At 43.6% G+C, this 17,136-nt stretch overlaps 1 protein-coding gene across 2 annotated transcripts; it reads left to right on the forward strand.

Annotated features, from left to right (window-relative positions):
- The first annotated feature begins 2,778 nt into the window (after positions 1 to 2,778).
- Positions 2,779 to 17,083, forward strand: rnpep (arginyl aminopeptidase (aminopeptidase B)). Of its 2 annotated transcripts, none has more exons than XM_029683057.2 (11): positions 2,779 to 3,291; positions 7,881 to 8,021; positions 8,627 to 8,778; positions 9,504 to 9,620; positions 9,873 to 10,108; positions 10,530 to 10,643; positions 10,842 to 10,954; positions 14,884 to 14,992; positions 15,131 to 15,355; positions 15,573 to 15,715; positions 16,463 to 17,083. In XM_029683057.2, exons 1-11 carry the CDS (start codon positions 2,908 to 2,910, stop codon positions 16,619 to 16,621), a joined length of 1,893 nt encoding a protein of 630 aa, XP_029538917.2. In that variant the 5' UTR covers positions 2,779 to 2,907; the 3' UTR covers positions 16,622 to 17,083. The 2 variants fall into 2 exon arrangements, with proteins under 2 accessions (XP_029538917.2, XP_029538916.2); XM_029683056.2 differs by lacking the exon at positions 7,881 to 8,021 and adding an exon at positions 8,081 to 8,221 and having other exon boundaries at positions 2,780 to 3,291.
- The last annotated feature ends 53 nt before the right edge of the window (positions 17,084 to 17,136 follow it).

Genomic DNA, 17,136 nt, shown 5'->3' on the forward strand with positions numbered 1-17,136 from the left:
TATCATTGCTATGCAGACGACACACAATTAATCTTCTCCTTTCCCCCTTCTGATGACCAGGTGGCGAATCGCATCTCTGCATGTCTGGCAGACATATCAGTGTGGATGACGGATCACCACCTCAAGCTGAACCTCGGCAAGACGGAGCTGCTCTTCCTCCCGGGGAAGGACTGCCCATTCCATGATCTCGCCATCACGGTTGACAACTCCATTGTGTCCTCCTCCCAGAGCGCTAAGAACCTTGGCGTGATCCTGGACAACACCCTGTCGTTCTCAACTAACATCAAGGCGGTGGCCCGTTCTTGTAGGTTCATGCTCTACAACATCCGCAGAGTACGACCCTGCCTCACACAGGAAGCAGCGCAGGTCCTAATCCAGGCACTTGTCATCTCCCGTCTGGATTACTGCAACTCGCTGTTGGCTGGGCTCCCTGCCTGTGCCATTAAACCCCTACAACTCATCCAGAACGCCGCAGCCCGTCTGGTGTTCAACCTTCCCAAGTTCTCTCACGTCACCCCGCTCCTCCGCTCTCTCCACTGGCTTCCAGTTGAAGCTCGCATCCGCTACAAGACCATGGTGCTTGCCTACGGAGCTGTGAGGGGAACGGCACCTCAGTACCTCCAGGCTCTGATCAGGCCCTACACCCAAACAAGGGCACTGCGTTCATCCACCTCTGGCCTGCTCGCCTCCCTACCACTGAGGAAGTACAGTTCCGCGCAGCCCAGTCAAAACTGTTCGCTGCTCTGGCCCCCCAATGGTGGAACAAACTCCCTGACGACGCCAGGACAGCGGAGTCAATCACCACCTTCCGGAGACACCTGAAACCCCACCTCTTTCAGGAATACCTAGGATAGGATAAAGTAATCCTTCTCACCCCCCTTAAAGATTTAGATGCACTATTGTAAAGTGGCTGTTCCACTGGATGTCTTAAGGTGAACGCACCAATTTGTAAGTCGCTCTGGATAAGAGCGTCTGCTAAATGACTTAAATGTAATGTAAATGTAAAACAAATGCAATATAGACAAAAACAAATGACAATTAAATGAAATAACCATATAAATAGCAATTCATGCTATTTGATTAAAAACACTTAAATATCTGTCTAGGTTGGAACTGTTGCTGTTAAAATACAATAAATAATTTTTAATTTTTAATTTTTAAGGGTTTTAAGCATAAGGGCAATGAAATGTACAAATATTTACATCTAGTTGCATGTTTTCATAAGCTTTGGTCCCAGGAAAACATAGGATTTCTCATTTGGGTCCTTAAGGACCACTGGCATAAGCCAGTATAGTATGTATTACATATACAGTGCTTCGAATTGTGGCTACCTATGGAATGGGTGGAGTAAAAAGCCAGCAACACTGTGTATTATTCAAAGTCCCATGAAATGACACCATACATGTACATTTTATATATCCGACGTATTTCCTACAATACTTTTACTGCGGCTCCCAGATACGGACCCTACTAAATATTCCCTAATGTAAAAACGGCCAGCTCATCTCCTTTTCAAGACCCCAAATGTTTTTTTGTTTTTTTAAATAAGGTCTTGGCAATCATCATTTTATTAGCCAATCAGCAGCCTTTTCCCCCGGGACTTATTGTAATACCGGACCAGGCAGGGCCTCAGGCAGTCTGTAGTTTTCGTTCTGCTGACCAACCGATGTTTGTCTCCTGCTTATTCTCAGTGGTGTAAAGTACTTAAGTAAAAATACGTTAAAGTACTACGTTTTTTTGTTGTATCAGTACTTTACTATGTATACTTTACTATTTATACTAGTTTTACTTTTACTTCACTACATTTCCAAAGAAACATTATACTCCATACATTTTCCTACACCCAAAGGTACTCCTTACATTTTGACAGGACACGCACTTATCAAGAGAGCATGCCTGGTCATCCCTACTGCCTCTGATCTGGTGTACTCAATAAACACAAATGCTTTGTTTGAAAATTATGTCTGAGTGTTGGAGTGTGCCCCTGGCTATCCATCAATAAAAATACAAATAAAATAGTGGTGTCTCGTTTGCTTAATATAAGGAATTTGAAATTATTTATACTTTTACTTTTGATACTTAAGTATATTTTAGCAATTCCATTTAATTTGGATACTTAAGTATATTCAAAACTAAATACTTTTAGACTTTTACTCAAGTAGTATTTTACTCTGTGACTTTTACTTTTGTCATTTTTTTTAATGTATCTTTACTTTTACTCAAGTATGACATTAGAGTACTTTTCCACCACTGCTTATTCTACCACCTTAGAAAAATGTTATTTTCTTTCAGATGTTTTATTGTGCATGCAGTTAAATAAGCACAATTAGTATCACAGAGAGTGGTGTTGTGTGTGTGTGGATCTTCATTAAACCCTTGAACTGGAACTACTGCTTCCTTGTGTTCTGAACGGACACCTTGTGGTGGTTGCTACCGGCCTAAAATCCAGCACCTACATTTTCCATCCCTTTTTATTGGATTCTTTAACACCCCATATTTTCTCCTACAATACTTCTACTGCGGAACCCAGAATAGTGTTTGCTCTATAAACCAACATGTATTCCATATACAGTGATTCGCATTGGTGGCATTTATTGGCACCATGGAACATGTTTTAAAAGCCAAATATCACTTAAATATTAACAAATATGAATCATTGTAATTTATTTTTCATATGTCATGAATAAAACAGGTTATCGACACTTTTCTACTATTATGCGGGGACTTTTATTTTGAAGATTTCCGTGACCCAGAAGTACTTTTTTGTGTGTTGATGCTGGAGAGGTGCAGCAGTTGGATGCCAATCACCGATATACACCCCACCGAGGAAGAAGAAGAAGCGGTGCAGCCAATCGTTGGAGGAAGACTCACGTTTACCCAGTTATTCTTGCTGTAGGCTACTAAAATATGGAAAAATCTCTCAAACTACACTCCGATCTAGCAGAGGACGTGGCTACGTCTTCGAGCTTTCGTCAATTCAAAATAAAACACTTCCACTTGGATCTAAGCGTGGACTTTGAGAAGAGAACTTTGAGAGGAACTGAAACGCTACAGCTGAAATGCATCCAAGATTCTCAAAGCGAGCTACTGTTGGACATTCATCCCTCCCTCTCAATGCAAGAGGTGTCCTACTGCCGAAGTGAAGATGATTCGGATTCAGTGAAAGTAGAATTCATGACGCGCAATTTCACCAGTTATGGCACCACACTGGTTGTAAAATTCCCAGCACCATGTAAAATTGAGGAACAGTTTCGAGTGGTGGTCAAGTTTCTTGCATCCGATGGACCAGGGGTAAGTGAATGTCATTCAGCCGTCGTAACTAGAGTCAGTTTACCTAGCAACAACAACACTAGCTTGTTACTTCCAGATGATTGGTTACCAAGAATGTATTTCTATTTGAACCTATACAGAAGAAAAATACAAACACAACATGTAAAATGTTGGTCCCATTTTTAATGAGCTGAAAGACACTTTATTTTTAAATATTTTTTTTTACATATGCACAAAAAGCTTATTTCTCTCATTTTGTGCTCAAATTTGTTTAAATCTCTGTTAGTGTACATGTATTTCTCCTTTGCCAAGATGATCTATCCACCTGGCAGGTGTGGCATATCAAGAAGCTGATTAAACAGCATGATCATTACACAGGGCTGGGGACAATAAAAGGCCACTCTAACATGTGCAGATTTGTCACAACACAATGCCACAGATGTGTAAAGTTGAGGGAGTGTACAATTGGCATGCTGACTGCAGGAATGTCCACCAGATTTCTTCACCTGCAGGATCATTTGAAACCAGTCACCCAGACAGCTGATGAAACTGAGGAATAACTGAGGAATATTTCTGTCTGTAATAAAGCCCTTTTGTGGGGAATAAATATTTCTTATTGGCTGGGCCTGGCTCCCCAGTGGGTGGGCCTGGCTCTCAATTGGGTGGGCCTATGCCCTCCCAGGCCTATGGCTGCTCCTGCCCAGTCATGTGAAATTCAAAGATTAGGGCCTAATGAATTTAAATAAATTGACTTTTTTCCTTATGTGACCGTTTGCCTCGATTCGGTTTTATGTAGAAAAATGTGAATTAATTTTTTTATATATTTTTTAAAATGTTGGATAAAAGTAGAGACTGGTATATCATACACTGCAGTTGAAGAACAATGGGAAAGTAATTCTGCTTTAAAAGTTAATAAACTTGTAACCCCACTTTTGAGAAAATGGTCCTGGAATGTTTTGGCACACCTACTGGAGAGCTCTTCTTTGTCTACATCCATTCAGCATCATTCACACCTTCTTAGCCTCACCCGTCTCTTTAAGGATTCACATGCGAGGCCATGTGTTAAACAGAGTGAGTAGTTTAGTAAACAACCAAAGATTAAAGACTAAAAGTGGTAAAAGTAGTGGCCTACAAAAAGGAAAAATTCCAGGTAACAATACACTATCTAGTCCTTGGCCTGTATCCTAATCTGATTTTGGTGCAGGTCATGTTGTTCTTCACATTACCATCTTTGGTAACACACACTATATCAAATATGATCTAACTTTATAAGTCACATCCACAGGATACAGAAGGTGTAAACTGTACAGTAAAATGGTTACTTGCGCAGTAGCAATATAAAAGTGTCCAGATACAAATATTTTATAATTATTAGATGATGCTTACCTGACGCACATGAAATACAATAGATGGCCATAAGCACCGCCAGACACACCTGGCTAACTTGACGGGTCATGTAATCATCTGTCGAAGTGGAGTCTTGTTTAGTCATGTAGCTAGCTAGCTAAGCAATGGACTGGCATAATCCAAACTCATACGACTACCTATACAAATGTTGTCATAGCTGTAGTATGAATCTGCAGGTAGCTAAAATCTAACAACTAGGTTCTCTGATTCAAATAATATTACTACACAGATCATACACGTAACGTTCCATAACTAGCTAACAGTACTCTTTAACTTTCAATGAAAACGACTCTGACAAAATTAAAAACGTATAATATCTTAAAATGTAGCTAGACTCTTACCCGTCCGTATACATGGATGAACACTTCACGGTAGACTGGAAGCATTTAACTCTGTTTTGTTTGTAGCTACATCTTGTTTGGCCAGCATTGTGTCAAGTCACTGCGGTTTACACTGACTTTGGCGTGAGCAGAAAGTAGCCCATCACTTTTTCCAACTGATCTGTCGATTTAGCAGCTGCTAAATTCAGGGCGTCAATGTTGTTGAGAAAGGTCCTTTCTACCGCGCCTTTTTTTAAATGATGAACTGTAACTCAGTAAAATTGTTAATTGTTGCGTTTTTTTGTTCAGTATATTTAAAACTGTAAAACCTTTTTTTTCTTTTCAAATTAGATCAACTCTGTTGGCTATACATTATATTCATAGTCTGCAACGTTTCATAGTTTTTAGTTTCACATTTCTTGGAAGTATGCACTCCATTTGGAAATTATTCAGACCCCTTGACTTTTAACAAATTTTGTTAAATTACAACCTTATTCTAAAATGGATTATGGCCCCCCCTTCAATCTACACACAATACCCCATGTATTACAAATAAACACACTACCGTTCAAAAGTTTGGGTTCACTTAGAAATGTCCATGTTTTTGAAAGAAAAGCCATTGTCCATTGAAAATAACATAATTGATCATAAATACAGTGTAGACATTGTTAATGTTGTAAATGACTATTGTAGCTGGAAACTGAGGATTTTTAAAGGAATATCTACATAGGTGTACAGAGGCCTATTATCAGCAACCATCACTCCTGTGTTCCAATGACACGTTGTGTTAGATAAACTTGGGTTATCATTTTAAAAGGCTAATTGATCATTAGAAAACCCTTTTGCAAGGATATTAGCACAGCTGAAAACTGTGGTGCTGATTTAAAAAAAATAAAAAACTGGCCTTTAGACTAGTTGAGTATCTGGAGAATCAGCATTTGTGTTCGATTACAGGCTCAAAATGGCCAGAAACAAAGCACTTTCTTCCTAAACTCGTTAGTCTGTTCTGAGAAATGAAGGCTATTCCATGTGAGAAATTGGCAGAATAGAAAGAGGAGTGGGAGGCCTCGGTGCACAACTGAGCAAGAGGACAAGTACATTAGAGTATCTAGTTTGAGAAACAGACGCCTCACAAGTCCTCAACTGGTAGCTTCATTAAATAGTACTCGCAAAACATCAATCTCAACGTCAACAGTGAGGCCTTCTAGGCAGAGTAGCGAATAAAAAGCCATATCTCAGACTGGCCAATAAAAATAAAAGATTAAGATGGGCGAAAGAACACAGACACCGAACAGAGGAAGATTGGAAATAAGTGCTATGGACAGACGAATCTAAGTTTGAGGTGTTCGGATCACAAAGGAACATTCGTGAGACGCAGAAAAAATGAAAGATTCTGTAGGAGTTCTTGACGCCATCTGTCGGGCATGGTGGAGGTTATGTGATGGTCTGGGGGTGCTTTCGTGGGAGATTTGTACAGGGTAAAAGGAATCTTGAAGAAGGAAGGCTATCACTCCATTTTGCCACACCATGCCATACCCTGTGAACGGCGCTTAAGTGGAGCCAATTTCCTCCTACAACAGGACAATGACCCAAAGCACAGCTCCGAACTATGCAATAACTATTTAGGGAAGAAGCAGTCCGCTGGTATTCTGTCTATAATGGAGTGGCCAGCACAGTCACCGGATCTCAACCCTATTGAGCTGTTGTGGGAGCAGCTTGACCGTATGGTACGTAAGAAGTGCCAATCCAACTTGTGAGAGGTGCTTCAGGAAGCATGGGGTGAAGTCGCTTCAGATTACCTCCACAAATTGACAACTAGAATGCCAACGGTCTGCATGGCTGTAAATGCAGCAAATGGAAGATTCTTTGACGAAAGCAAAGTTTGAAGGACACAATTATTGTTTCAATTAAAAATCATTATTTATAACCTTGTCAACATCTTGACTATATTTCCTATTCATTTTGCTACTCATTTCATGTATGTTTTCATGGAAAACAAGGAAATATCTAAGTGACCCCAACTTTTGAACAGTAGGCACATGACAGCCTGCTTTGAGTTTGCCAAAAGACACCTAAAGACTCAGACCATGAGAAACAAAGATGATCTGGTGAAGCAAAGATTGAACTCTTTGGCCTGAATGCCAAGCCTCACGTCTGGAGGAAACCTGACACCATCCCTACGGTGAAGCATGGTGGTGGCCGCATCATGCTGTGGGGATGTTTTTCAGCGGCAGGGACTGGAAGACTAGTCAGCATCGAGGGAAAGATGAACGGAGCAAAGTACAGAGAGATTATTGATGAAGACCTGTACCAGAGCGCTCAGGACCTCAGACTGGGGCGAAGGTTCCCCTTTCAACGGGATAATGACCCGAAGCACACAGCCAGACAACACAGGAGTGGCTTCGGGACAAGTCTCTGATTGTCCTTGAGTGGCCCAGTCAGAGCCCGGAGTTGAACCCGATCGAACATCTCTGGAGAGACCTGAAAATAGCTGTGCAGCAACACTCTCCATCCAACCTGACAGAGCTAAGCTTGTAGTGTCATACCCAAGAAGACTCAAGGCTGTAATCACTGCCAAAGGTGCTTCAACAAAGTACTGAGTAAATGGTCTTAATACTTAAGTAAATGTAATAATTCAGTTTATAATGAATAACTGTGCAAACATTACTTAATCTATTTTTGCTTTGTCTTGATGGGATATTGTGTGTAGATTGAGTATTTTTTTTGTTATTTAATCCATTTTCGAATAAGGCTGTAACGTAACAAAATGTGGAAAAGGTCAAGGGGTCAAAATATTTGACGAATGCACTGTACATAAGTGCAACAAATGAGTGCCTATTGATGAACTGCACCATCCTCATTAAACCCAGCATACATTTGTAGATATCATGGCTGGAGCCTGCTCAGACTGCCGAAAAGAAAGAGCCTTTCCTCTACACCTCTGGCTTCCCTGTGCTGAACCGCAGCCTGTTCCCTGGCTTCCACACCCCCATGACTAAGAGCCCCTACTCGGTTGCTGTGAAGGTAAAGTGTGCCCCTACCTCTACACTCAAACCCTGGTCTCTGCCCCCCTGACCCACTAGGTGTGCTGGCTGGATCCAGAGCAGACAGCTGGGAAGGCCAAGCCTTACGTCTTCACCCAGGGCCAGGCTGTGCTCAACCGCTCCTTCTTCCCCTGCTTTGACACGCCGGCCGTCAAGAGCACCTACTCGGCCGCCGTGAAGGTGAGCCCCTGGACTGGACTCGGACTGAGCCAATGTCCATGGGAGGATAACCACAGAGACATTGCTGTCTCACAATCTTTTTCTCTTTGTAGGATAATTAAGCTTCTGTGTTTTTCCTTTTTGTCATTCACATCTTTTTTGTCTATTATCCTGTTTATTCTATTTTGCCCTGTCGTTCAACTTCTTGTGCTTTGCATGGTGTGTTGTGTTCACTCGTTTTTCAATACTTAAAGCACTTTGAATTATAGGTCTAGTATTAACACACATTGATGAAAAAGCTCTTAATGTATGGTGGGAACCTCACCTTATCCACCATTCCGACTACTTTGTCTGTATTAGTAATGGATATTGGTACCATTATCGATCATGATGACTCTGTCCGAAGACTGCCCTGTGCCTCCACAGGTTCCTGATGGTTTCACAGCAGTCATGAGTGCCAGTAAGGGAGAGCACAGGATGGCAGACAACACGTTCCTGTTCACCATGGAACAGCCCATCCCCTCCTACCTGGTGGCCTTGGCTGTAGGAGACTTGGTCTCTGCGGAGGTGGGGCCAAGGTGAAAGAGTCTGCGTTGCCTTTAAAAAAAAGTTTTATTTAACTAGGCAAATCAATTAAGAACAAATTCTTATTTACAATGACGGTCTAGGAACAGTGGGTTAACTGCCTTGTTCAGGGGCAGAACGACAACTCTGGGATTTGATCTAGCAACCTTTTGGTTACTGGCTCAATGCTCTAACCACTAGGCTACCTGCCACCCCTGGTAGCCTAGGATAGGTCCCAGATCTGTTTGTGCTGTTGATTTGTTTGTGCTTAAGCCAAATATGACAATTCCAAAAGGAATTGTCAAGAGATCAGAAATAGACTGGCACCCATGCTAGGCCTCTAAATCTTGTGACAGTTTGACAATTTGTTTTGGTCAAGTAAGGGGTGTAATTTGATAGTGTTAAGCATTCTGCTTCTAGTATGGACCTCACCTAACCTCACGGTAGGTACAAGACAATATTCCTCTCCTGTCTAAAGCATTTACTGATAACAACCTGGGCGTGTTGGTCATTGACCCGCAAAATGCATTCTCTGTGTCAGACTGAGTAGAGAGATGAGAATCAAAAAGCAGGGTGAATGTTCAACTTGAATGAAGTTTGAACTTGAATGAAAACTGCACTTGCTACTTATGGGCCATATAATGCTGCTGAAGAATGTGCTTTGAAGAACATGCATGATAGTGTTTGCCTACTATGGAGTTTCAATGCTTGGTAGTAATTGTAAATCTGTATATTTTAGGACCCGAGTATGGACGGAGCCATGCCTGCTGCAGGCAGCCAAGCAGGAGTACGACGGAGTCATCGAGGAATTTCTGGTTGTGGGGGAGAAACTATTTGGACCCTACGTCTGGGGAAGGTAAAATTTCCCCAAATAACAATATGGTCCAATACTTCAGTGGTCAGTCAACAACCCTGGTTCTGAAGCGCTACAGGGAATGTAGGATTGATTGATTAGTTGAATCAGGTGTCTTAGTGCTAGGCTAGAATAGAAAATGCACACGGTAGCTCTTTCCATGACTAGGGATGGTGACCACTGACTTTGCGCTTGCAGTGTCATGACTTATTCTGCTTATAAACATACAGCTACATAATTGGTTCGTCCCCTCAGGTATGATGTGCTGTTCATGCCACCGTCATTCCCCTTCGGGGGTATGGAGAACCCCTGCCTCACTTTCGTCACCCCCTGCCTCCTGGCCGGAGACCGCTCACTGGCTGACGTCATTGTGCACGAGATCTGCCACAGCTGGTTCGGTAATCTGGTAACCAATGCCAACTGGGGTGACTTCTGGCTCAACGAGGGCTTCACCATGTACGCCCAGCGCCGGGTGTGCAGGGAGATCTACGGTAAGAGACTGTCAATCAATCAAATTGAATTTATAAAGCCCTTTCTTCATCAGCATAGTACATCACTTTGTCACAGTTTGTCTACTGTAGACCAGGGCTCTCCAACCATGTTCCTGGAGAGCTACTGTCCAGTTGGTTTCACTCCAACTTTAATCAAGTGCCCCTAATTCTAATAATTAGCTGGTTTATTAGCTGAATCAGGTTAGTTACAACTGAGGTTGGAGTGAACCTACAGGAAGGTAGCTCTCCAGAAATAGAATTGGCGAGCCCTGCTGTAGCAATGTATGATTGGCTCATCCTCAAGTCTCACAACTCTTTCCATTTGAAAGTAAACTGTAGTTGTCTACACAGCTATTTGTGCACACCTGTCTATGTCTTATCACTCTCAAAGCCCTGATGTCTATTGTGTTGTTATTTGTAGGAGAGGCCATCACTAGTCTGGAGGCAGCGACTGGGAGGGCTTTACTCAGACAGCACATGGACAACACCGGAGAGGACCACCCTCTCAATAAACTGCGTGTGAAGATCAAACCAGGTCAGACTGCTTACATTTACCCTTGACTGCTAAGGCTAAAGCCAAAACCAATTCCATTAGTAGCCCAGTGGTCTTAGTTTAATTAGTAGTTAATCTGACTGAGATTTGCCCATGGAGCTGCAGACCCAATAGAACTGATACACTTGATCATGACTGCTCAAGTTAAAGCAAAACATTTTATTTTCTCCCATCCCTCAGGTGTTGACCCTGATGACACTTACAATGAGACGCCTTATGAGAAGGGCTTCTGTTTTGTCTCTTACCTGGCCCACCTGGCTGGAGACCAGAGTCACTTCGATGCCTTCCTCAAGGTTGGTGTTGCTTCTCATTCTACGGTGCCTTCAGAAAGTATTCATACTCCTTGTCTTATTCCACATTTTGTTGTTAAAGCCCGAATTAAAAATGTATTTAAATATGTAATTTTAATGACAAAGTGAAAACATGTTTTTTTAAATGTTTGAACACTTATTGAAAATGTAAATACAGAAATATCTATTCACACCACTTTGCTCTGACACTCCAAATTGAGCTCCGGTGCATCCAATTTCCTTTGATCATCTTTGAGATGTCACTACAACTTGATTGGAGTCCACCTGTAGACAATTCAGTTGTTTGGACATGATTTAGAAAGAAACACACCTGTCTATATAAGCAGTGGTGGAAAAGTACTAATTTGTCTTTACTTGAGTAAAAGTAAAGATGCATTAATAGAAAATGACTCAAGTGAAAGTCACCCAGTAAAATAATACTTGAGTAAAAGTCTAAAAGTATTTGGTTTTAAATATACTTAAGTATCAAAAGTAATTGGACCATTTTCCTGTCAAAATGTAACGAGTACTTTTGGGTGTTACGGAAAATGTACGGAGTATAAAGTACATAATTTTATTTTGGAATGTAGTGAAGTATAAAAAATATGAATAGTACAACAAAACTCTACTTAAGTAAAAATACTTTAAAGTACTACTTAAGTACTTTATACCACTGTATATAAGGTTTTACAGTTGAAAGTGCATGTCAGAGCAGAGACTATACCATGAATTCCAAGGACCAGTCTGTAGGCATATGGGGAAGGGTATAAAACTATTTCTAGAGTGTTGAACGTTTCCAAGAGCACAGTGGTTGCCATCATTTGAAAATTGGAAAAATATGGAACTACCCAGACTCTGCTTAGAGCTGGTCGTCCGACCAAACTAAGGAACCGGGCAAGAAGGACCTTGGTCAGAGGGGTGACCAAGAACCCAATGACCACTCTGACAGAAGGTTCCTTGGCTGAGATAGGAGAACCTGCCAGAAGGACAACAGTCCCTACAGACCTTCACCAATCTGGGCTTTATGGAGGAGTGGCCAAATGGAAGCCACTCCTGAAAAAAAAAGGCACATGATAGCACGCCTGGAGTTTGCAAAAAGACACGTGAATGAATTCACGTGGCAAAATATTCTGTGGTCTGATTAATTTTTAAAAAACCTACTTGGCCTGAATGCAAAGCACTATGTTCGGCGAAAACCAGGCACAGCTAATCACCCGTCGAACACCATCCCTACTGTGAAGCATAGGGGTGGTAGCATCATACTCTGGGGATGTTTTTCAGCGTTAGGGACTGGTAAGGATAAAGGGAACAATAAATGGAGCCAAATCCTTGATGAGGACCTGCTTCAGAGTGCAAACAACCTTAGATTTGAGTGAAAATGTTATATTCCAACAGGAGAATGACATTTTACATTTACATTTAAGTCATTTAGCAGACGCTCTTATCCAGAGCGACTTACAAATTGGTGCTTTCACCTTATGACATCCAGTGGAACAGCCACTTTACAATAGTGCATCTAGGTCTTTTAAGGGGGGGTGAGAAGGATTACTTTATCCTATCCTAGGTATTCCTTAAAGAGGTGGGGTTTCAGGTGTCTCCGGAAGGTGGTGATTGACTCCGCTGTCCTGGCGTCGTGAGGGAGTTTGTTCCACCATTGGGGGGCCAGAGCAGCGAACAGTTTTGACTGGGCTGAGCGGGAACTGTACTTCCTCAGTGGTAGGGAGGCGAGCAGGCCAGAGGTGGATGAACGCAGTGCCCTTGTTTGGGTGTAGGGCCTGATCAGAGCCTGGAGGTACTGAGGTGCCGTTCCCCTCACAGCTCCGTAGGCAAGCACCATGGTCTTGTAGCGGATGCGAGCTTCAACTGGAAGCCAGTGGAGAGAGCGGAGGAGCGGGGTGACGTGAGAGAACTTGGGAAGGTTGAACACTAGACGGGCTGCGGCGTTCTGGATGAGTTGTAGGGGTTTAATGGCACAGGCAGGGAGCCCAGCCAACAGCGAGTTGCAGTAATCCAGACGGGAGATGACAAGTGCCTGGATTAGGACCTGCGCCGCTTCCTGTGTGAGGCAGGGTCGTACTCTGCGGATGTTGTAGAGCATGAACCTACAGGAACGGGCCACCGCCTTGATGTTAGTTGAGAACGACAGGGTGTTGTCCAGGATCACGCCAAGGTTCTTAGCGCTCTGGGAGGAGGACACAATGGAGTTGTCAACCGTGATGGCGAGATCATGGAACGGGCAGTCCTTCCCCCGGGAGGAAGAGCAGCTCCGTCTTGCCGAGGTTCAGCTTGAGGTGGTGATCCGTCATCCACACTGATATGTCTGCCAGAGATGCGATTCGCCACCTGGTCATCAGAGGGGGGAAAGGAGAAGATTAATTGTGTGTCGTCTGCATAGCAATGATAGGAGAGACCATGTGAGGTTATGACAGAGCCAAGTGACTTGGTGTATAGCGAGAATAGGAGAGGGCCTAGAACAGAGCCCTGGGGGACACCAGTGGTGAGCGCGCGTGGTGAGGAGACAGATTCTCGCCACGCCACCTGGTAGGAGCGACCTGTCAGGTAGGACGCAATCCAAGCATGGGCCGCGCCGGAGATGCCCAACTCGGAGAGGGTGGAGAGGAGGATCTGATGGTTCACAGTATCGAAGGCAGCCGATAGGTCTAGAAGAATGAGAGCAGAGGAGAGAGAGTTAGCTTTAGCAGTGCGGAGTGCCTCCGTGATACAGAGAAGAGCAGTCTCAGTTGAATGACTAGTCTTGAAACCTGACTGATTTGGATCAAGAAGGTCATTCTGAGAGAGATAGCGGGAGAGCTGGCCAAGGACGGCACGTTCAAGAGTTTTGGAGAGAAAAGAAAGAAGGGATACTGGTCTGTAGTTGTTGACATCGGAGGGATTGAGTGTAGGTTTTTTCAGAAGGGGTGCAACTCTCGCTCTCTTGAAGACGGGAGGGACGTAGCCAGCGGTCAGGGATGAGTTGATGAGCGAGGTGAGGTAAGGGAGAAGGTCACCGGAGATGGTCTGGAGAAGAGAGGAGGGGATAGGGTCAAGCGGGCAGGTTGTTGGGCGGCCGGCCGTCACAAGACGCGAGATGTCATCTGGAGAGAGAGGGGAGAAAGAGGTCAGAGCACAGGGTAGGGCAGTGTGAGCAGAACCAGCGGTGTCGTTTGACTTAGCAAACGAGGATCGGATGTCGTCGACCTTCTTTTCAAAATGGTTGACGAAGTCATCTGCAGAGAGGGAGGAGGGGGAGGAGGATTCAAGAGGGAGGAGAAGGTGGCAAAGAGCTTCCTAGGGTTAGAGGCAGATGCTTGGAATTTAGAGTGGTAGAAAGTGGCTTTAGCAGCAGAGACAGAGGAGGAAAATGTAGAGAGGAGGGAGTGAAAGGATGCCAGGTCCGCAGGGAGGCGAGTTTTCCTCCATTTCCGCTCGGCTGCCCGGAGCCCCAAGGATATAGCCAAAGCAATGCTGGAATGGCTTCAGAAAAATAATGTGAAGGTCCTTGAGTGGCCAAAGCCCAGACATGAAACCCATTGAAAGACTGCTAGGTGTGAATACTTACAGTACCAGTCAAAAGTTTGGACACCTACTCATTCCAGGGTTTTTCTTCTATTTTCTACATTGTAAAATAATAGTGAAGACATCAAATATGTGAATATTTGGGAACTCCTTCAAGACGGATGGAAAAGCATTCCAGGTGAAGCTGGTTGAGAGAATGCCAAGAGTGTGCAAAGCTGTCATAAAGGCAAAGGGTGGCTAATTTGAATAATGTCTTTTTTTGGTCTTTGCTATTATTCTACAATGTAGAAAATAGTCCAACTAAATAAACTCATTCCAGAGTATGTGTGTCAACTTTTGACCTGTCGGTCTGTCTGTCTGTCTGTGTCTGAGTGAGTGAGGGCAACAGTCTGACATGTGGGTGTTTCTTCTCACAGGCCTACATTGACAAGTTCAAATTCCGCAGTGTTATGGCAGAGGACGCTCTGGAGTTCTTCCTGGAGTATTTCCCTGACCTGAAGAAGAAAGGAGTAGATATGATTAAGGGTAAAACACAGTAGTTGCTTTTAGAGTGTTGGATTGGCCTTTTGGGGTCGTATTTGCCTTTTTATAATGAGTATTTAAGCTTGGAAGTGAGTTTGCTGTTACAAACTGACCTCACTCTCCTTGTGGTCTCTTTGCTAGGTCTGGAATTTGATAGCTGGCTCAATGTGCCCGGTTGGCCTCCCTACCTCCCTGACCTGTCGGCTGGCAAGAGCCTGATGAAGCCTGCTGAGCAGCTGTCAGAGCTGTGGGCTGCCGAGGTCCTGGATATGGCCAGCATCAAGAAGACCAACATCCAGGCATGGAAGACTAACCAGGCTGTCTACTTCTTTGAAAAGATCATCGAGAAGTCCCCACTCCCTAGAGGTAGGACACGATGGTAACAACACTTCTGTACTGATATCCTTAGCACAATCGTTGTTATGAAGATGCATGTGATTCACCCCAATTCCTCACTGTGTGGATCTCTATTCTTTTTTCATTACTTTACTTTTTGTAACTTGCACCTGCAAGTCTGGATGTGCGTACACTACTTTTGAAATGAGTCACACCAATGATGTACCATCCCTCCGACTTTGATAAGGTAATATGGAGAAACTGGAGGAGCAGTACCCTCACATCGTGATGTCAAACAACGCTGAGCTACGACTGCGCTGGGCCCAGATCGTCGCCAAGAATTATCACCAGCCAGGATATCAACATGTGCGCAGCTTCCTCAGCTGCCAGGTCAGAAAAACAAATGTTTGGTCCTCAACTATCAATTATAGGGCCTCCCGAGTGGCACAGCGGTCTAAGGCACTGCATCGCAGTGCTCGAGGTGTCACTACAGACTCGAGTTCGATCCCAGGCTGTGTTACAGCCGGCCATGACCGGGTGACCCATGAGGCGGCGCACAATTAGCCCAGCATCGTCCGGGTTAGGGGAGGGTTTGGCCGGCCGGGATGTCCTTGTACCATCGCGCTCTAGTAACTCCTGCTGGGCGCCTGCAAGTTGACTTGGTCGCCAGTTGTACGGTGTTCCTGCCGACACATTGTCGGCACAGCGGTCTAAGGCACTGCATCGCACAGCGGTCTAAGGCATTGCATCGAACCTGGCTTCCGGGTTAAGCGAGCAGTGTGTCAAGAAGCAGTGCGGCTTGGGAGGGTCGTGTTTCGGAGGACACATGGCTCTCGACCTTTGCCTTTCCCGAGTCCGTACAGGAGTTGCAGCGACAGGACAAGACTAACTACCCAATTGGGGAGAAAAATGGTTAAAAGTACAAAATAATAACCACAAATTATAGTATTTGTCAGGCACATTTTGTTTAGGCTAGTTTGTTTTATTATAGTAAATATAATATATTTATATGTGTGTGTGATATACCATGTGTATTTTTATAGTGTCCTTTTAAAGCTAAATTAGTATTTTTCAGGTGTCTGAAACAATCATGTAAATAGTAGTATTTTAGCATATTAAATTGTATCTTGCTCCCAGGGGAAACAGAAGTACACACTGCCTGTGTACCGTGCACTGTGGAATGGATCAGAGGAGACCAGGGCTTTGGCCACAGAGATCTTCAGTGCCACCTCCCATCAGCTCCATGTCAACGTCCGCAACTACGTCAAGAAGATCCTTGCCTGTGCGCCATCATAGGAGCTGAACATGAGATCCAGAGTCTAGTCTCACGGACCCTGGCCTAGAGATATAATAGAGGAGTAGTAGTCTTACCCAGTACTTTCAGATGGCCTCCTTTATTTAAATGTACTGTACCAGGTTAGATTGAGATGCCAATATCATCTAGCTTGGTCAGTGGTTACCAAGGAAAAGAGGCCAATTTACATATTTTACGGCATTTTTGGTATTTACGAAGGCCAGCCTTAAAGGCTCTGCTGCGGGTATGTCTTACTTTAAAGTACTTACTGTGGGAGGGCATACAACTAATTTAAGTAGTATTGGTAAAAAAAAAATGAAGGGAAAATAAAAGTAGGTATTACTTTGTTGTATTGAGTATGTAAACCATTGATTATGCTTTCACCCAAACTAAGCTGTATTTTAAATGTTCCAAACAGTAAAAGTACATTCTTCTGAAGTAAATCTAGTAATTGGTTTTCAAGATTCAATGCATCTTCTTGATTTCATTGCATATGCCATTCACAGCATACTTTATT

The sequence above is a fragment of the Oncorhynchus nerka genome, linkage group LG15 (assembly GCF_034236695.1).
Source record: "Oncorhynchus nerka isolate Pitt River linkage group LG15, Oner_Uvic_2.0, whole genome shotgun sequence".
In the NCBI taxonomy this organism is placed as follows: Eukaryota; Metazoa; Chordata; class Actinopteri; order Salmoniformes; family Salmonidae; genus Oncorhynchus; species Oncorhynchus nerka.